At 43.1% G+C, this 19,732-nt stretch overlaps 4 protein-coding genes and 1 long non-coding RNA gene across 5 annotated transcripts in view; 3 read left to right on the top strand and 2 right to left on the bottom strand.

The window, feature by feature from the left end:
* Positions 1-3,686: 3,686 nt before the first annotated feature.
* LOC118405846 lies at positions 3,687-5,973 on the top strand. The gene is made up of 3 exons (XR_004829946.1): positions 3,687-3,893; positions 4,027-4,050; positions 4,389-5,973. It is a non-coding gene; the product is annotated as an uncharacterized LOC118405846 (long non-coding RNA).
* Positions 5,974-6,082: 109 nt separating this feature from the next.
* Positions 6,083-8,711, top strand: LOC118405541 (cytochrome P450 2C21-like). Its single transcript, XM_035805046.1, has 3 exons — positions 6,083-7,721; positions 8,406-8,548; positions 8,688-8,711. The coding sequence occupies exons 1-3, from the start codon at positions 7,328-7,330 to the stop codon at positions 8,709-8,711; spliced, it is 561 nt and encodes a 186-aa protein (XP_035660939.1). The 5' UTR covers positions 6,083-7,327.
* A 58-nt stretch (positions 8,712-8,769) lies between these two features.
* LOC118405843 (cytochrome P450 2U1-like) lies at positions 8,770-13,257 on the top strand. The gene is made up of 6 exons (XM_035805648.1): positions 8,770-8,975; positions 9,439-9,722; positions 9,883-10,068; positions 10,792-10,818; positions 11,189-11,297; positions 11,994-13,257. Exons 1-6 carry the CDS (start codon positions 8,840-8,842, stop codon positions 12,170-12,172), a joined length of 921 nt encoding a protein of 306 aa, XP_035661541.1. The 5' UTR covers positions 8,770-8,839; the 3' UTR covers positions 12,173-13,257.
* A 1,249-nt stretch (positions 13,258-14,506) lies between these two features.
* On the bottom strand, positions 14,507-18,040 carry LOC118405540 (tripartite motif-containing protein 3-like). Its single transcript, XM_035805045.1, has 3 exons — positions 17,704-18,040; positions 15,347-15,760; positions 14,507-14,910 (listed from the first exon to the last, which is right to left on the bottom strand). The coding sequence occupies exons 1-3, from the start codon at positions 18,038-18,040 to the stop codon at positions 14,507-14,509; spliced, it is 1,155 nt and encodes a 384-aa protein (XP_035660938.1).
* A 1,432-nt stretch (positions 18,041-19,472) lies between these two features.
* The window catches only part of LOC118405539 (cytochrome P450 2U1-like), an 8,607-nt gene continuing 8,347 nt past the window's right edge, over positions 19,473-19,732 (bottom strand). The window contains exon 8 of the mRNA XM_035805044.1: positions 19,473-19,617. Coding sequence (XP_035660937.1) covers positions 19,473-19,617 — 145 coding nt within the window. The remainder of the gene's footprint in view (positions 19,618-19,732) is intronic.

Genomic DNA, 19,732 nt, shown 5'->3' with positions numbered 1-19,732 from the left:
CCTTACAGCAGCCAGACACTGGTGAGGGCACCCTACAGAACAAGTGCTATAAGTGCCACCTCTGCTCCTACTGTAGTAAATACACTGTTATAAACCCTTACTGTAGTAAATACACTGTTATAAACCCTTACTGTAGTAAATACACTGTTATAAACCCTTACAGCAGCTGTACTGTAGTAAATACACTGTTATAAACCCTTACAGCAGCCAGACACGGGTGAGGGCACCCTACAGAACAAGCGCTATAAGTGCCACCTCTGCTCCTACTGTTACCTGTAGTAAATACACTGTTATAAACCCTTACAGCAGCTAGACACGGGTGAGGGCACCCTACAGAACAAGTGCTATAAGTGCCACCTCTGCTCCTACTGTAGTAAATACACTGTTATAAACCCTTACAGCAGCCAGACACGGGTGAAGGAACCCTGCAGAACAAGCGCTACAAGTGCCACCTCTGCTCCTACTGTTGTAAATACACTGTTATAAACCCTTACAGCAGCCAGACACGGGTGAGGGCACCCTGCAGAACAAGCGCTACAAGTGCCACCTCTGCTCCTACTGTTGTAAATACACTGTTATAAACCCTTACAGCAGCCAGACACGGGTGAGGGCACCCTGCAGAACAAGCGCTACAAGTGCCACCTCTGCTCCTACTGTAGTAAATACACTGTTATAAACCCTTACAGCAGCCAGACATGGGTGAGGGCACCCTACAGAACAAGCGCTACAAGTGCCACCTCTGCTCCTACTCCATCGACAAGAAGCAGCGCCTCGACCGTCATGTTGAGAAGCATCTCCGCGGCATCATCCAGACCCCCGGACACGACGGATGTCCTGTTACCATGGCGACGATCCTGGAACCGGAGGGCGAGGCCCTAGCGACGCTGTCCACGGTGTCGAGCATGCGGAGTCGGGTTTCCATCGGCCGGCGCAGTCGCGTGTCGAACAAGGACAAGGCAGCGCGGCAGGAGGTGAAGGAAGCGGTCTCAGCCAGTCAGGGACAACAGGAACTCATACAGGTGGGTTTGGGTGGCTTCATGCTCCTACATACCACTACATTTTATCATATATATTGTGAAGTTGTTCACAGAAATTTCATACTCCTACATACTACTACATTTTATCATATTGTGAAGTTGTTCACAGAAATTTCATACTCCTACATACTACTACATTTTATCGTATTGTGAAGTTGTTCACAGACATTTTTGTCCTGCTGGCAATTTTTCGGCCAATTTAACCTCCCAAAGCTGATTTCTTCATCAGATCAGTGAAACTTGACCTGTTCTGTGCTGCTGCTGCAGATTTACTCCCCATTCAATGGGCTTTGCAGTGCTAGTGGCATGCAAGTTTTACATGAGAAAAAAACCCATACTATTAAAAATACAGCTCAGCATGACAAGGGTTCAATATGTCCATCCTGTATATATATACGGGATCAGCAGGACAAGGGTCAATTTTGATCAATGCTTTGTGCAGACAGCCTGGTTGTTTGTTTGTTGTCTCTTTTATTGATCAATAAGTCATACAAATATCTGAAAAATAGCCTGGTTGGTAGAACGTCTATTAGGATATGGAATTTCTTTTACACAACTAGTAAAAGTCTCACCTGCTTATTTCTGGACCTGGACCTGATCCTCTGGACCTGGATCGTACCTGGAGTCGAATTTTCTGTACCGGTACCCACCGCTAATCCCATTTCATTGCTCACGTTCTCTAGGTGGAGAGCTCTGCCTTCACATCCAGACCAGATAGCTTTCACAGCCAGATATATTTTTGTATTGTGTATCTCTAAGAACTGTTTCGATGCCCACATTGTTATGCCAGGTTGAGAGCTCAGCCTTCACTGCGAGCCCGGACAGCGTTACGCCCCGGCGGGAACTCCTGCAGATGGCCGCGCCACAGAGCATCGACCTGAGCGTGCTCCGTAACGAGGCGCTGCGTACGGAGGTCATGCGGGACCAGGGCTACGTGGAGCGAGAACGGGCACCGCTGCAGATGACAAGTCAGGAGCAGCTTCAGGTCAGGAAATAGTGAAAGGCTTTTTCAAAGCTTTACCCTAAAGCATTAGAATACGTACAAGAATTTACAGTAGACAAATCAGTGGAATCAAGCATGGATTTTTGTCAATTTGATGGTAAACTGTAGTTCTGTTTTGTTTTGTTTTGTTTGTTTTTTTTAGTTTTGAAAGTTGCTTTGATTGACAAGCATTGTTTTGTCCAATCTCATTATGTAGGCAACTTTCCTGTATTAAAAAATAGCAATACTTTTAAAAAGAAATGGTACATTATAGACACAGATTCACTCAGGTAAAAGAATTTTGAAGTTATCCTTTCACTGTTGAAGAGTTCAAGGAATTGTGGAAAGAAAACTTTCTGTATTCTTTGATATATCTAAACAGGAATATGTTTGCATATGGTAAGGTTCTTCAATACACAATCAGAATTGTACTCCCTTCCAACATTTTGATGTCTATCAGACACCATCATCAGGATTAGAATGACTGAATCTGATTCTGCTGCTACTTATAACCGATGTACATGTAGGTGGTGCTGCAGCAGCAAGAATGCCATCCCAAACGTGGCTCAAAGGAATATGTTTTATTTAGGATTTTCCTTTCTCTCCCCAGATGACAAGTCGTCAGGAGTATGTGCTGCCGTCCCACACCATGAGCATGACGATGGACCGGAACGTGCAGCTCTCACAGATCCAGGGGCGCAGCCTGCCCAAACCTGGTCCTCGTGTCAGCTCTGTGGACAGGGGACAGGAGATGGACCAGCCAGCATTACAGGTACTGGTACTTTGTGTCCTTACAACAACCCCCTCCCTACCATAACCCTTCCCCCCCCCCCACTACCATAACCCCCTCCCCCTTCCCTTAGTTGTCACAGATCCAGGGGCGCAGCCTCCCCAAACCTGGTCCTCATGTTAGCTCTGTGGACAGGGGGCAGGAGATGGACCAGCCAGCATTACAGGTAAGGGGAGTCTCTACCATAACCCCTCCTCCCTACCATCACCCCTACTCCCTACCATAACCCCCTCCCTCCTCCCTTAGTTGTCACATATCCAGGGAAGCAGCCTCCCCAAACCTGGTCCTCGTGTTAGTTCTGTGGACAGGGGGCAGGACATGGACCAGCCAGCATTACAGGTGCGAGGAGACCTACATGTGTACCTATAACACTCTCTAACTAAACTCTCTCTTCCCTTCTTGCCATCTTCTTCCCATAGGTGTTACATATCTCAGTTGTGTGGCCCAGATTTAGGTACATGGACCAGGCAGCCTTACAGGTCTCAGGGGTCACTTCCCTCCTCTTTGGTGTTACATACCTCGGCTGTAGCTACAATTGTACATTGACCATTCAACCAGGCGTTGTGTATGTGAATGTGTGTGTGTTTGAGTGTGTGGAAAAAAAAAAACAGTGAAAAGTAGAATTAAGTTCTAGCACAAAGTAGTACATGGAATTCAGTGGTCAGTTATCAAACTTATACATTTTTTTAGATATGCAGTTGTGTTTTGGGTCAATATTTGTTATGCCTGTCCAAAAGTATGGGAACATTTTGCAAATACATTTTTTGTACTCTGTCCTTTGTTGATACAAAAATATGTAGGGCAGGAAACTAAAGTAGATTGTGATACTTTTCCTTGTATTTCCTGTAACTCATCCCTGTTTGTGTCCCCCCAGACCCTGACCAACATGGAGACGGTGCACATCCCGACGACCAGCCAAGCGCTGGGACACGACCAGACAGGGAACCCCATGCAGCAGTACAGCACCATCGACCAGTACTCCATCCCCATGCTCATGGGCTTCATGCCTGCCGTCAGCAACCCAGGCGGGTTCTCTCAAACCCCCATGGGGACCCCCGGCTTCCACAATAGGCAGCAGTATTAGGTTTATTCCCCAATTTCATACCAGGTGTGTACCTATATCTTACACATGCGTAATGCTTGCACTCAGTAACCTGGAAGGCTTCTTACAAACCCCCACGGGGACCCTTGGCTTCCACAATAGGCAGCAGTATTAGGTCCATATCCATGCTTTACACCAGGTGAGTGCTTCACACAATAAAGAAATTAGCCATCAAATAAATAAACACATTCTTCATGCCTGCTGTCAGCAACCAAGGGGATTCTCACAAACCCCCATGAGGACCCCCAGCTTCCACAATAGGTAGCAGTATTAGGTTTAAAATCCGTGTATTAAACCAGGTGAGTATTTACTAGTTTAATACATGCCACACATGCATAGCACCTGCATACAGTTTCTCACAAACCCCCATGGCTATCCCAGGCTTCCACATTAGGCTGCAGTATAGGTCTACATCAATGTGACATTTTTTTTTTTTTCATGTCATTGCTCATTACTCTGTTGTTTCTTTTTCCATAGGTTGGAGTTGATTGGAAAGTGTAGGCATTTCGTCAGCTTTTCACAGTGTTGGAAGAAGAACATCTGAACGTGTTCTGTGAGCTGCAAATTCTCTTTGCAGAAAGAATTGAATCACCAAGCCCAATGCTTGATACAGTGACAGAGAAGAATCAAAGATGCAGAAAATGATGAAGACACGAGTGAATCACAGTCAAGTGCTTTAGGTCTAGAGCTTATGTGAAGGAGAGAACGTCCAGTACAGTTTAGTTCATCCTCGGAGAGTTGACATCAGGTTCTTCCCAAGTTCCTGTCCATCATGACAGATTGGAGTTCAAGACATGCATCAAAAGACAAGTGAAGTAGTCAACTAAACTTCAGTATTGTATAGAACGGTAAACGTGAGAAATGTGTATTACTTTAATGTATTTTATGTTGTATGATGAAAAAAAAACAGTTCATTGTTTTAGAGGCAATGGAGATTGGTATATGCTGAAATCAGCTAATAGATCAGTGAATTTGTCAAAATTTGAGGTGTTCGGCTATGTGCAAGTCCCATGTGTGATTTGGGAAAATCACCAGTATTGTCAAACGCAAGAGAAGCAGAATAATACTGTTACTTTTGTAGTTTTGTACCTGATATATTTGGTACCATTTAGTAGAAATAACTTTGTATCAAGTAAATGTATTACATTTAGAGTATACTATATGTATTAAAAAAATGTAGTACAGTTCTCTTTTCCAAGGATTGACCAAAAATGCAAAATTAATTCTGTTTGGTTTCTGTTGGCGATACATGAACCAAGGTTCCAATTTAGGAAACCTGGCTGGTAACAGTAACAGTTTAGATGTTAGTTCTCTTATTGATAATGGACACAGGCTAGTCCATGTAGGTCTTTTGTTTTAAATTTATCTAAAATTTGTCCTGCTACGATACTGTTGTAGAAACAGTAGAACTAACACTGTACATGTACATAGTAGTCTGTGCAATGTGGCTATGACAGGCTCTGATGGTGGCAATTCCATTGGCTCAGTGCAGTTCTGTGTAGGAAACAGTAGACCACTACCGGTAACCTTCCGCCATCTTGAATTTCAAGGTCAAAAGGAATTTTCGTAAATTTTATCATAACTTTGATTTATGCTAGTTTTGGATGTTTCAAAAGTAAAAACTAAATGATCCACCATATGGTAAAATGTTGAACACCAACCTTGCCGGCTTTTGTTTTTCATATTTGGCACCTTGGAATGACAGGAAAATGCTTTCAATCACGGAGGTGAAATACAGAGTATGATACAGAGTGTTGGTCAATCAGAAAGGTTACTTTAATGGTGGTCTTTTAAAAGAAGAAGAATGGAGTTAATGATTTGCATATCTTTATTTGCTAATATATTATAATCTCTGTATTATGTAGATCTAATTCAATATGTAATTTCGTATATTATTGTTAAATGTGCAAGCTAAATTATGTTAAAATTGATTGAAAAAGCAATCATTGTATCAGCTTGGCTAGACCACTGCCTGTAGTTAATATTATACGTTATAGTAGAACCTTATTCACATAGGCATAGGCAGCTCACAGCCTGGCAGTATCCTTTATGATAAGTTATTCTATATTGTCATTAGTCCTGTTGAGATATTTGTCAACAAGTGACCTGTTAGAAGCAATGATAAGGTGTCTGTAATGTTATTGTCCTTGGTTAATGTTATTGTTTTTCAATGGTTTGCCATTTGAGCTGTCTTACACAGCCTGGCTAGCCTTAACACACACACACACAACCTTTACTATGGTCTGATTGTCATTTAGCTAGGCGATGTAGACCAATCAGAAGGCCCATTTCATGTTGGTTTAATGTGCTGTAACACACAGAAATTCTTCTTACAGCCAGCCTTAAGATAAGTCATTAGCAGAGATATCATAACTGATCTTATAAACTGTGAATATACGTTTGTCCTCCCCTGTCCCTCACCCCAAGGTTTGTCCAATAAGGAAGACTCAAGCCACTATATTCTAGAAAGCCATGTAGCCATGTCTACCAGTTCAACTGGTTCCTCTCTTATCTCTGGGTCAACGGGCTATTCTACTGTCGTAGGGGGTGTATGCCATTTTGGCTTTTTACACTCTTCCCCCTACGGCAAACTAAACTTCTGGAGTAAACAAACTAATGGTGGTTAAACTACACCAAAACAATAAAGTATAGTTAGATGGAACAACATCATAATGTAACAATTGTGTAACAGCAATGATTTGCCTCTAATGATCTACAGACTAAATTCTAAAGCTTATGTCAACAACAGTCGTATCAAGTAAATGTATATCAAACACAGGTGTAATATGGTGTCTCCTCCAAACACGGGTAGTACAGTGTCTCTACCGACACAGGCGTAATACAGTACTCTCCAAGCAGAGGTTAGGCTCCGGCTGTTGTTTTTTTTAGTCGGTTTTGTCGGGCTTTCTATTTTGTCATGTTTATTGACTTCCGACAACCATGCCGATCTAACGTCAAGAACACGGCAAACTAGAAAGCCCGATAAAAATGACCAAGAAAACAGTCGGAGCCTAAACCTCTGATTGCAGAGTAAATAAATGCTACAGACTTAGGCAAAACACGCTTCATTGGAAACCTGATACTCCCTGTTGGTACGAGTCAGTGTTGGGTGTCTAGTGACCTTGGCAGGGGGCCAAACACCCAAGGTGAACGCCATCGTGCCCTCACCAACCCACATCTCCCTACCCCTGCCTCTGTTCTCTCTGCGGCCTTGCTTTCTCAGGGGCCCGAGACTATTCCAGGAGTTAGAAGGACTGAACTGAGACCTTGAAAAACGGGTTATCGTATTCGAAAGGGTGCCGACACACATCGTCAACAATCATAACTATAGCAAACAGTGTGTGGCTTTTCGACCATGGACGGCGTCCCCAAGCCTCTAGCTTCCACCAAGGATTTTTGTCCGTCAAGGTGAGAAAATGACCGGTGCTGTCCAGTGGATAGCTGACTCCGTCCAGGAGATTTTGCAGATTTCTGAGCTGACTCTGCAGACGTTTCTTGTCCTCTGTTCGACTTTCCTCCTGGCATGTGTCGTCTTCAATCGTTCACGGTCCCGAAACCTACCTCCCTACCCGGCAGGACGTGTGCCTGTTCTCGGGCACCTCCTCGCCTTGGGCCGAGCACCTCTCCTCAAGCTGACGGCGTGGAGGCGGCAGTACGGGGACGTCTTCACCGTCAGGATGGGGATGGAAGATGTGGTGGTTCTGAACGGCTACACTGCCGTCAAGGACGCGCTCGTGGACAGGTCCGAGCTGTTCGCGTCCAGGTCGCCATTTTACTACCTGTTTGATGCCATATTTGGTTTCGGAAAAGGTAAACTTCTGTTTACTTTGTATCTTTCTGCATTACAAAAGCAGGGCTCGAAATACCACCTGCATGTGCAGGTTAGTGCAGATAAAATTGGAACTGTGCAGGTATTTCTGGTATCTACCTGCACCTAACCTGCACTGGTCTATGTACTGGGTTTTATATATACATGTTATATGATTGTGATGTAGATGTATGTGGATTGTTATTAGATGCATTCACTATTACCACCTATTAAGTATGAAATAAAAAAATAGCAATAGTTCAACAATTTTAGTATGATCCATACTTGTACTTCCTGAATTCAGTAAATTTGTGCAGGTAAATTTGTCTGGTGCATGTAAATGTCAATGCTACCTGCACCAGTGCAGGTATGCAGAAAGAAGTATTTCGAACCCTGAAAAGTGTTTAAAATACGACAGGTCTACATCATAACAGAAAAGTGGGGCATTCTAGAGACAGTAGAGGACCCGTTGTAACCTGTCTAGTGACGGATAGCGCTTGTTTTGGGTTCTATCGATATCGTGGCCTGGCTGAAAATCGTACGACTTGTCTGACCTCAGTGTGCTCTATTCTGTTTCACCAAATTGCAGTGTCCTCTCAGCGGTATAACAGTTACATCGATGAAGGTGTGACACGTATGTATATTTATAGAATTACATGTTAAAGACATGTTCTTTGCTACCGTAGACATTATTTCTGCACGTTGGGGTTCCGGGTTCAGACAGAAGAAGAGGTTTGCTACCACCGTCCTGAAGAACCTGGGCATGAGGGTCGGCCGTGGCAGCATCGAGGACAGCATCCGAGAGGAAGCGAGCTGTCTCAGAAACAGGGTAAGCTGAAAACAACGGATGAACATTGTAGTATCCTGACATCTGTTGTCCAGTTATTTTGTCATAGTACTGGATGCATTTCAATGATCAATACGTCGATAAGTTTGATTATCAATCACATTTTCCCTTCTGTACATAGTACAAGGTCACCAACACCTTATAAGACCATTTCCATCTGGATAAGCTCTATTTTGCCGACAAACGAATTCTGTTCAGATTGCAGAAAACAACGGACAGCCCTTTGACATTGCTCATGACGTCGCAGTGGCGGTTGCAAACATCATCTGCTCCATGGCGTTCGGGAAGCGCTACGACTACGAGGATGAAACGTTCCGAGAGCTCACTAAAGCGATTGCCACGATATCAATTGAACTCGGAGCAGGGCACATCACCTCCGTTTTCCCCTTGCTACGGTTTGTTCCTGTCGGTAGGTCGAATTGATCCTTTGCAGAATATCTTTACCTTTGCCAAGAAGGTTATATTTTGGGTAGAAAATTTTTTGTGTCCCAATATGTAGGTCAATTGCATATAGCTCGAGCAGCTGTGGATAGAATTTCATGATATTTGGTATCTGACTAGCGGCTGCAGGAACGGAGGTATTGTTTGAAAACGGTTCACCTGGCACTTTTCGTCGGCACTGCAGCGGTGCGAGTGTGTGCGCGATAACTCGATAACTCGAGACGCTGATAACTGATAACTCGAGACACTGTGGATCGTTTTGCATGATATTTGGTAGTTATGTAGGGGTTGGGAAACTGAAGGTCAAGTTTGATATTAAATGGGCCTCCTGGCAACAAGTTGTGGTACTGCAGTGGAGCGTCAAAGTTGGTGTTAGTTTGTCACAGAAAAAAATTCAGTTCTGTATAATCATTCTCATTTATATGCCACAGTGAATAGACCTATCATCAAAGCGTTGGAAGCTAGCTCCAAGGTCAAAAATGTAATGAGGGAGGAGATATCTCGCCATCGCGAACACCTGGATCGCGAGAACCCACGAGACTTCCTCGACTTATGCTTACTGGAGCTGGAACAGCAGGAAAAGGTGGAGGGTCTGACGGAGGAGAATGTTTTTCACATGGCGCAGGATCTCTTCCTCGGAGGAACTGACACAACCGCCAACACACTGACCTGGAGTCTACTCTACATGACCTTGAACCCCGACGTCCAAAATAAGGTAATACTATATATATGTTCTTCACAATTATCTGTTTCAGTGTGTGGTTCTGTCAGTTCTGGAGGACTGAGCAAAGATAGCAAAGAAAATTAAGAAGATCCTAGATCTTCTTAATTTTCTTGCATGCATAAGGTACTTTGATGTAATTTCATCTTAATAGGTCCATGAGGAGCTTGATGCCGTTGTTGGTGAGAGTCTGCCCGCCCTGTCCCACCGTTCCCAGCTGCCCTACGTGAATGCCTGCCTGCTGGAGACCATGCGGATCCGCACGATTGTTCCTCTTGCAAGTCACGCCACCACGCAGGAGGTCAAAGTGCAGGGTTATGACATTCCTAAGGGAACTCAGGTATGATGAGTTGCATATACTTACTTATAGTTGCATATAGGTGACTTAATTGCAAGATCCCGCCCAAAGGCTAAATTCAAAGTAAGAGAGTGGTATACAATATGCAGTGGTATACTTTAACAAAGAATGAAAATGAAATATATGGACACAATAAAAGGCAAATGATATCTATTCTAAATCTATGTGCACTTAAACTTTCTGGAGTATTCTACTTCTTTTCTTTATGCAGTGGGAGATGAATTGTCCAATATTTTTACAGATAAACTTGTTGGACAACTAAAGTAAGAAGATTGTTTTTGTTGGTCGTTAAGATGTGAAAAGTTTTGAACAATTTTGTAGATTTCTAGGGATAGTTTATTTCTCTCAGGATGGTATTGTCAACATTGACAGATGAAATGTAGTCCATCTTCCACTTCTATCACTGTACAGTATTTACATGTTCTTTCGTCAACAGGCATTTTTTTATATATCTGACCTTTTCTATATTTGGCTTATCCTCATTTTACGTTGAGTGGATTTTAGCTAAAAAAAATCTGTGTACTATAGGGCTTCACAACCTTTCTGTACCGTTGCAGAAATAATTCCTTCATTCCCTGGTAGATACAGGTGATCAAGTCACCTCTAGTCAGGTCAATGTGAATCTGCCTCAAGTTCATCCTTACAAATGAAGCTTTATTTTTAGAAAATGTGTTTGTGGCCTCATTGTCCCCTTGGTTGCCCCAGGTGATGATGAACATGTACTCCCTCCACATGGGGAGACGATGACATTAGAATTTCACCCACTAATATATGCCTTCCAATGGGAGAGTTGAGGAAACAAATATGCAATTATCTCAAGAATAAAAAGTTCAAGCCATACAAACTTACCTTCAAATGATAGCCTACTACATCCAGTCTCGGCAAAGTCCTTGGCAAGAATTTCTATACGGCTTATCTTTTGATACACCCCCCTGATTAGAGCCCTTGGATTGGCCCATTTGGCTGAAAACACCATTCTGGCGACGATACCACTATTTCAGGGGGGTGCGGAAACCCCCTCGATGGAGAAAGGTAATTTTTTACAACTAATTCTACTAGTGTAGGGTCTTTCCTACTGCAGCTAATGCTTACGTCACCCCACATGGACCCCGCCTACTGGCCTGACCCGGACCGGTTTGACCCCGAAAGGTTTCTGGACGCAGAAGGGAACGTCATCAAGAAGCCCGAGTCGTTCATGCCCTTTTCAGGAGGTAATTATCATGCCGCTTATGTTATACTTACACGTATGTCACCACAGTGATTGTTACATACTTTCTATTCTTTTTGCATTTTGCGACTTGCAGTCGCAAAATGCCTTCTGGCCAGTGTAGTCGCCGTTGTGATGTTGAGATGAACGGACCTGTTCAATCCATGCCAAACATTTGAGGCTTTTCTTCAACATGTTCGCATTAGCGCAGTGGTAAAGTTTACGCATTCTAAACCAATGCACCCGGTTCGAATCCGGGGAGGTAGATTTTTTTCAACTTTTTTTTTTCTTTTTTACATCCATTAAAATACTAATTTTTACATCCATTTGGCCACACCAATTTATTTCTTTGGTTAGCGGATTCGCCGCTTCGTTTTTTTGCCGAATAGAAATAAAAATTAAAAAAAAAAACTTAAAAATGCCCCGCAACAGAGCTCACTCAAAAACAGGCAATGTGTAGTGAAATTTGCTGCAGTTCACGCAAATTTTAACAGGTGGCGTCTAGATCTGCTGCAGCTCAGGCACATATGTGAATCTCTCCATGCGCCAATATCAGGTTTAGTTACTCTGTTCTATTTATGACAATCTAATAACTAGAAAAAAACGTTCACACACGCAAACATTGGCAAAATGCCAGCTTTTTTAAAAGCACTTGTTTCATTTATGCCTGATCCTAACACTGGGCATTCTTTATTTCCAGGCCGCCGCGTGTGTCTTGGTGAGCAGCTGGCCAGGATGGAGCTTTTCCTGTTCTTCTCGACCCTGCTGCAGTCCTTCACCTTCAAGACGCCAGTGGGCGCTCCTCCCCCAAACACTGACGGGATACCTGGGCTGACGTTTATGCCGCATCCGTTCCAGCTTCTTGCAATAGAGCGTTAGTTTATATGCTGCACTGTCAAGCCAGGAGCCTCTTTTGGAAAAAAAGGAAAGAATGAAGAAACAGTCGTGTGCATTGCTTTTTCCCTTCGCGTTTTGATCATGTACTATTGTCCAAGAATCAGAACACAATAGCTATAGTTAAAGGCCTGCTTAAGGGCCCTAAGTTAGGCAAATAATGGCCGGGACGGGACAGCCTCGAGCTGTTCTAACATGGACGAAAAGCAACGGTCTCACGGTGTGACGCCAATCGTTCTCCGGACAGAGAGCTAGGACATCTCATAATGGGTGTTAATTCTACTTCCGATTAGGTTTAAGTACCTTGGGATACAGACTGCACCTTTCCCGTTTGATTGGTGAACGTTTGTTTGTGAGTGAAGAAATTATCAGGCAATGTTCGATAGCTGCGCACCAGGGCGGAGGTTCTGAGTTGTGCGGTCAAGTGCTGTCAGAGAGAAAGTGCCTCTTGCAGTGCGTGGCTACATGCATGAGACCCTAAGCCTTAAACACGCATAATAATAAAACACGTTTCACTATATTTAGAGCAGGGTAGGGGTAATAAGACAAATAATAGCATAAGTGAGTTAGAACTATATTTGTACTATATTTACAATGTTGGGCATAGTAAAGTTTAGTTGATTGACTAATTAAGATATGTACAATACATTATTTCTACAAATGCACTACATTGCAAATGAAAGGAATAATATGGGCATCATCATAATATGGGCACTTGACTACATTGTACATGAGGTCAATATATAATGGTATTTATATATAAGTCAAGAATATCCATTCTATGCTAAGTCAATTTTCATCAGACGTTTTTGGGTGGAGTGTTTGGTTAACCATAGAAAACATACTAGTATCGACTGCCTTGGGGAAACCCCTGAACAATAGACATTAACATCACTTAGATCAAAGATACAAGGATGCAAATTACACATTACTAATTGTTAGAAAACCAAATTAAAGTTACTTAAATAGCATATACATAAATCATATAAGGGATAGAGATGCCATTTGGTGCTATCACTAGCCACTAACTTTTAGGCAATGACAATGACTAAAATAGGTTGAAAAGCCATGAAAATAGTAGTCATCAAACCTACAGGCCGCTGTCACTGATATGCCTGAACCACACTGTCACGTGTTGCGCTAAATAAATGCTCCGGCAGAAGTTTTTCTGAATGTGGTAACGGTTAGTGTGCGCGCGCTGACTTAGGGTTAACAATTAAGTTGGCCAAGTTAGGGGGTTGATGGGATCTACAGCCATTTTCAGAGGGTTTAAGCCCTGTAAAGTACCAATAAATCATATGAATATATGTCAGGAGCAAATACATTTTATGTCTGGTTTGACTCCTGAAGCCCGTTCCAAGTATCGCCATTCTTGAACTCAGTTTAATTTAAACTGTAAAATCCAACACGGAAATTGGAATCACCCAAATTTTCGACTGAACGAATGAACAATCCACTGCTGCCGTGACGTCACGTTATGCAGATAGAACACGTGACTCAGTGAGCAGTGGATCATAGGCTACAGGAAATCATGCCTCTCATGAGCTCATGGTTGTGTTAACAATGTCCTGCCAGTGGAGTGTGTTCTCGAGGTAGGTTCGGTGCGACTGATCATGAGAGGATCTGTCGGATTTTTGATTTGATTCTTTTACCACATGACCTATCATTCAGGTGTCCCTGTATGCAAATGTGTATACATTTGTGAGATACATTTGTGAGATGCATACATTTGTACATGCATGTACAGATAAGTTACTACCTTTACATAATAAGACAACAATGTTACATTAAGACTAAAATTCAATTCCAGTCGTCATGATGACACAGTATTAGTCCATTTTAAAATCCGGTAAAGGTAGTGTGTTTTCTTTGTTCTTAGTTCATTTGATTCATTCCCAGGTGTTTCAGACTGCTCTGTTTCTTACTGACCTTGCTAGTCAACCCTTTCTGTCCTAATAAGGCTAACGTCACATTTCCAAACCGGGGCCGGAAAATAAACATGTAAACGTAAAAATGATAATATGCCTACGGCTATTCTCTTTACGTCTTGTGTAGCTTGGTGTTGTTTACATCATACTTTTCGTTCCTGAAAGCTGCCCGGTCGGGCCCCGGTTTGATATTGTGACGTAGAAAATGTGTGAGGATTGCCACGATGTTCTTTAGTCCGTAAGTCACCACCATCGCCCGGTACAGTCCATTTTCATTTTATAATCCGGTAGGTTGTTTCTGGATCTTTAAGGATTTTTGTAAGGTCGTGTTTTTTCTTTGATCTTTCCATCCAGTTCAATCCACCCGGGTCCCAGAGTTTCTCGTTTATAACTAACCATGTGTGAAGATGGCCACCATGTTCTGCAGCCCATACGTGACCACCAGCTGCCCGGTGGGCCCGACAGCCACGCCTGAAGGCTTCCCGAGACCTGCACCGACGTACCGGACATGGTCTCCCCGGCTGGTCAGCACCTCCACCCGCCGGTTTCCCGAGTCCGCCACGATGACGTTCCCGTCCCTGTCCGTGCACAGGCCCTCCGGGTGGCGGAAGTGTCCGCCGAACTTGTTCAGGAACACTCCCGACTGGTCGTAGACGTAGACGTAGTTGGTGTCATAGTCTGACACGAGGATGTCCCCCCTCGTGTTGGTAGTGACGTACCAGGGGTGTTCCATCCCCTCCTGTCGCCCCAACGTGCGCTCCAGCGAGCCGTCTGGGCGGAACATCAGCACCTCACCTGCAACGAACAATTTTTTATCATGAAAGCTCATCACTGTTGGTAGTAATCATAGTACAGTGCTAAACTTCCTTCCTTGACTAAGTTATATCAAAAGCTCCTTGGTTATATGGATCAAATTTTTCAATTCAACGACCAGTCGCCTGCCTGGCATGTTTGACCAATTGCTGATGTCACGTTACCGCAAGATCACGTGTTGATAAGATCGCATGACTTTAACTCTCGCGAGTTTACGTTCTGACGTGATTGGTCACCAACATTGATCCTGAAGTAGGCAACACTGCCAACAGTGGTGTGTAGCATTGTACTAAGAACAAGAGTATGAAACCAGTCAATCCACGTTCTTCAGTCATGTTGTTAATAGACAGACGGACAGACAGACAAACACTACTGAAATTTACGAATATTTCATGGAGGAAGAAAATCAACACCTCACCGAACTGTCCGTCCGTCACCAGTACGCGTCCGTTCTTGCGATTCACGGCGATGCCTTGCGAGAACGACACGGTGCGCACGGGAATCTTTTTCAGCGGCAGGCCATCTCTGCTGTACTGCACCACAACGCTGTTGGTGCCGTACTTCCCGACTATCCACAAGTTGCCTTCCCCGTCGATGGAGACGTCTTCCGGAGCCACCAAGTATCCCCCTGGCGTGACAGTCGGGAACTGCCGGAGGTGCAAGCCCTTGATGTCGTGCACTTGAACTCGGCGGTTGAACCTGTCGGCCACGAATATCTCGTTGTTGGCAGACACGGCCACCCCCCGCGGGTTCTCAAACTCCCCGGGCCCCGAGCCCTTCTCGCCGAGTAGTATTACCATCCCGTCCGGGCGACCTAGGCCTGTTACAGCGTCTGGAATGAGAACAATGCAAAGATATTTAAGTAAGGAGCAACGGGTGTCTATAACGTTAGATGTCATTTATTTATGCAATGAGATTTGCTACATTTGTTTACAGGGTTTAATATGTGCAAATTACAAACATGCAACTACAACCAGGAGCTCCTGTCTGATTAGAAAAAGTTGTCTCTGGTAAATTCTTGTCTAATACCATTTCATGATTGTATTTGAGTTACACAGCAATGAATTTAAGTTCGTACCTTCCGCTATCACGAAATTTATTACAATTTGACCGCTATTAAATGATTCATTAGATTCTGTACGGAATCGGCCGATCCCGAAGCCCCTTCCAATGTTCGATCATGGTTCTATTTCGAACACCTCTGTTCCACTTGGTGTTCGAAATGGAACAGGGGGTTCGAAATGGTGTTCGACAGGACCGGTCTATTGTTAATACATGCAGGGGTCCATTCCGCCAGGAGCAGGGGCGGCGTTTCCTCTTCAGGCATGGCTGTTGTGCGGGGTAGAGGGGCGCGTGCTCGGAGGAAGGTTTTCCTTGAGAGCTCACTTGCCAGCGTTGTGTCACGTTCAGTCGGTAAGATGGTCACCACCGTCGAGATCGACGAAGAAGGCGTTTTCTATTAATTGAACAAATGGTTTTACTTGGCAAAATAAGTTTATGCAAACTTGTTTATTTGGATGGTTTTAGATATGAAAGATGTACTAGTAATATAATGCTAGACCTATTAGATGTTAAGGCAACAATAAACAGGTTCTTTACCCACCTGTTGTGAGTGGTACAGGCTTGCCATGACCATGGCCCCTTTGGTGAGTAGCGTCGTTCCCATGACGACCAGCGTTACCAACGCAACCGTTGCCGTGGTTATACAGATCAGTCTCGATGAAGATACGTTCCAGCAACATACGAAATATTTGTTGCCAGCTGCGGTTGCGAGGAAAGAATAATCAGCAATCGATTTACATAAGAATAGTTTAAGAATAAACTTGAAAAGTGTAAAGCAAAAATGTTTTGTCACATGAAGTTATTCTCAAAAGCTGTTGAGAGGAAATATGTTTCCTTTTACAAGATCCTGTTTTCAAGATAATGATACATAAATGGAAGTAATATGTCTGCTGCCATGGCAACGACGTAACCTGAGAGAGGTGAACACTGGTTACGTCATCAGTGTTTCTAAAACACCGTCAAGTGACTAGATATGATCCATTTCGTGTCGTAGGGAAATATTGATTCCTGCTGTCACTTTTTTCTTACCAAAAATGTGTTGATTTACGTTTCATTTTTTCATATGTTCTGAATGTGATCATAAAACGAAATGAATCGAATAGAACATATCTGTGTTGATCACAACATACCTTTTATGTTTTAGGTATTGACTGTTCGCAACATTGCTTGCATATTTCTTTGCAGTTTTAACGTTTTAAAAGTGTATCCGTTCAGAATACAAAATACTGCTTATACGTCACATTTCCAAACCGGGGCCCGGCCGGGCTGTTTGTGGAAACGAGAAATAGTCTGAGATGCTTACGTAAGAATATACACAAATAATGCCCAGTGGCCACGACTATTTTCTTTACATCTTGTGTAGTTTGGTGTCTTTTATATCATACTTTTCGTTCATGAAAGCTGCCCTGGCGTACCCCAGGTAATAAATGTGACGTAGACCTTATCCCCACAAGGACGGCGCTCTCGACGCGCGCTCTCTGCGACCTAAAATTTGACAGATCTCTCAACGAATTGCATAGAAAACAAACAATTTTCTTACACTTTGTGTGTTTTGTTGTCCTCTCAGTCACACTTTTACATGCTGTATGGTACACCCAGTATAAAATCAAAGCTTACGCAGGTTATTTAGGTCGCAGTGAGAGCGCAGCGCGATCGCCGTCTAGTGGAAAGAGAGCCTTAACGTGTATCCATCCTGAAAGATCTAAAACTGACCTGGGGGTTGCGGGGCGCTCCTCTGGACCGGGTTGTTGTCCCCATGTCCAACAGGACCCAGTCTCACACTTTCTCCCGGCTGAAGCACGACTCTCACAGCTTCTTCGTACACGCCCTCCTGCCTGCCCGGGGGACACCCGCTCTCGGGCGCCGCCGGTCCAGCGTCGAGATCCCGCGGGGGCAGCCTAACTGGCTCCGCTACCTCGTATTGAGACCCGCTTATACGCTGTTGGTCTTCTACACTTAAAGCATGTATTGCTCGGTTGGGGTTCACTGGTTCAGCTTGATCGTAAACGTTGTCCATCGTCAAGGCGCGAGGACACTTGTTGTGGTCCATAGTGTGGACACACCAAGGCTGATTGTGGTACGTGGTCTTCCTGCTCTTGCGATTATGTTGTAGTAATTGTCTGGCGTAAACGTCACGTACCAGGTAGGGCTTTTATATATGCATAGACTTCAAGGCTTCAAGGGAACGTAAACGCTACTTCCTGTTTGTAACATTTCTGTGCAGGCGGGCACAAGTTGCCACTTAATATGTAGTCAGACGTGATGTTATAACCCTTATATGGTTAGGAAAATTGTATTTTTGTTTGCAGAGATGACGATGTACATGCTAGCGGGATGTATCGTGGATGTGGATGGCTTCCAATAAGAAATAGTGTCTTTCTTTTTATGATAACGGTGTAAAAATGTATGTGAATTAGTGAGATATTAGCTAATTAGTGAAATATTGACAAGGAAAACATCCCAGACAATCTTAAATTGCAGGTGTACGTCTTGTGTAAAGCTTAAAGATGTTAAGAAGTGAAACAATTAATACAATGTAATAAAGACAACTTCGCCATTATTCTTTATGAACCATCACGTTTCTAACAGCTTGTAGGACGGCTCCAAGCCTTGCATCTTTAGTCACATATCTGCAGTGGCTGATACCTGAAGCACAATGACCATTTTGACATCAATGATCAAATGAATAAAAGCTATCCCGAATGAGGGCCTGTTACATGTAATTGAGTATCTCTCTCTGTACTAACAAACATATAACACGTGCACAAACTATAATGTTTGAAGCAAAGTTAAAAATCAGAACCAATAAAAAATGTAGCAACATTCTTTTAAAAATCTCCCTAGTCCTATCTTCACAAGCAATTGTGTAGTTACATTTATATTTTCTAGTCTTGTAAATTTAAAAAAAAAGTGGCAATAAGTGACTTCTGTATCTATGTCAGCTATTCAACTATGATAGCTTACGTAACTAATGTACATACTCAAACTTATATACATACTCAAACTTATGTACATACTAAAAATCTTACGTACATACTAAAACTTAATATACATATTCAAACCTATGTACATACTCAATCTTATATACATACTCAAACCTATGTATACACTCAAACTTATATACATACGCAAACCTATGTACATACTAAAATATTACGTACATACTAAAACGTAATGTACATATTCAAACTTATATACATACCAAAAAACGCATGTACATACTCAAACCTATGTACAAACTCAAACTTGTATACATACTCAAACTTATGTGCATACTTATATAATCAAACAGCTTTCCACTTAACACAGATGTATGTAGCCAAATTACATTTGCTAGAGATTGAAACTTCTACTAACCTGTTAATAGGCAAGGATCTAAGTAATCTAAAAGTTGACTCTCTGTACCTTCAAGAACTATGCTTTGGAACACACACACAACGTTACTCATGACATCAGAATCTGAAGCCGAACGCGGTCTAGAGTCAGTCAATCAATCCACAGACCCGCAGCAGGTTTTTGTGCGACTCTTCCCAGTACTTGGACTCCGGGAGCTGCTTCTTGCATTCTGCTGCTTTCTGGAATTCTGATTCAGAGTATTCCAAGGTGTCTGCTATCTTCTTCGCGTGGCTGTACACATGTCATCAAAAATGTATTTGGAAATGAACACATTTTTGGCACTTTCAGCAATCAGCTTATGTCTTCAACAGACTGTGCAAAAGTTTCGGATTCTTTAACACCATCC

This window comes from Branchiostoma floridae, chromosome 18 (genome assembly GCF_000003815.2).
Source record: "Branchiostoma floridae strain S238N-H82 chromosome 18, Bfl_VNyyK, whole genome shotgun sequence".
Lineage (NCBI taxonomy): Eukaryota > Metazoa > Chordata > Leptocardii > Amphioxiformes > Branchiostomatidae > Branchiostoma > Branchiostoma floridae.
Note: the sequence above shows the minus strand (reverse complement) of the source record. Positions and strands in the feature narration are given on the sequence as shown.

Excerpts from the sequence above, each read along its gene's own strand:
- LOC118405843 (XM_035805648.1), top strand. The coding sequence starts at position 8,840 with ATGGCGTTCGGGAAGCGCTACGACTACGAGGATGAAACGTTCCGAGAG. Across the intron at positions 8,976-9,438 it reads GCTACGGTTTGTTCCTGTCG|TGAATAGACCTATCATCAAA; the intron begins GTAGGTCGAATT and ends TATATGCCACAG. Across the intron at positions 9,723-9,882 it reads ACCCCGACGTCCAAAATAAG|GTCCATGAGGAGCTTGATGC; the intron begins GTAATACTATAT and ends TCATCTTAATAG.
- LOC118405540 (XM_035805045.1), bottom strand. The coding sequence starts at position 18,040 with ATGGACCACAACAAGTGTCCTCGCGCCTTGACGATGGACAACGTTTAC. Across the intron at positions 15,761-17,703 it reads GAGCGCCCCGCAACCCCCAG|ACGCTGTAACAGGCCTAGGT; the intron begins GTCAGTTTTAGA and ends TTCTCATTCCAG. Across the intron at positions 14,911-15,346 it reads GGTGACGGACGGACAGTTCG|GTGAGGTGCTGATGTTCCGC; the intron begins GTGAGGTGTTGA and ends TGTTCGTTGCAG.
- LOC118405541 (XM_035805046.1), top strand. The coding sequence starts at position 7,328 with ATGACCGGTGCTGTCCAGTGGATAGCTGACTCCGTCCAGGAGATTTTG. Across the intron at positions 7,722-8,405 it reads CATATTTGGTTTCGGAAAAG|ACATTATTTCTGCACGTTGG; the intron begins GTAAACTTCTGT and ends TTGCTACCGTAG. Across the intron at positions 8,549-8,687 it reads CGAGCTGTCTCAGAAACAGG|TACAAGGTCACCAACACCTT; the intron begins GTAAGCTGAAAA and ends TTCTGTACATAG.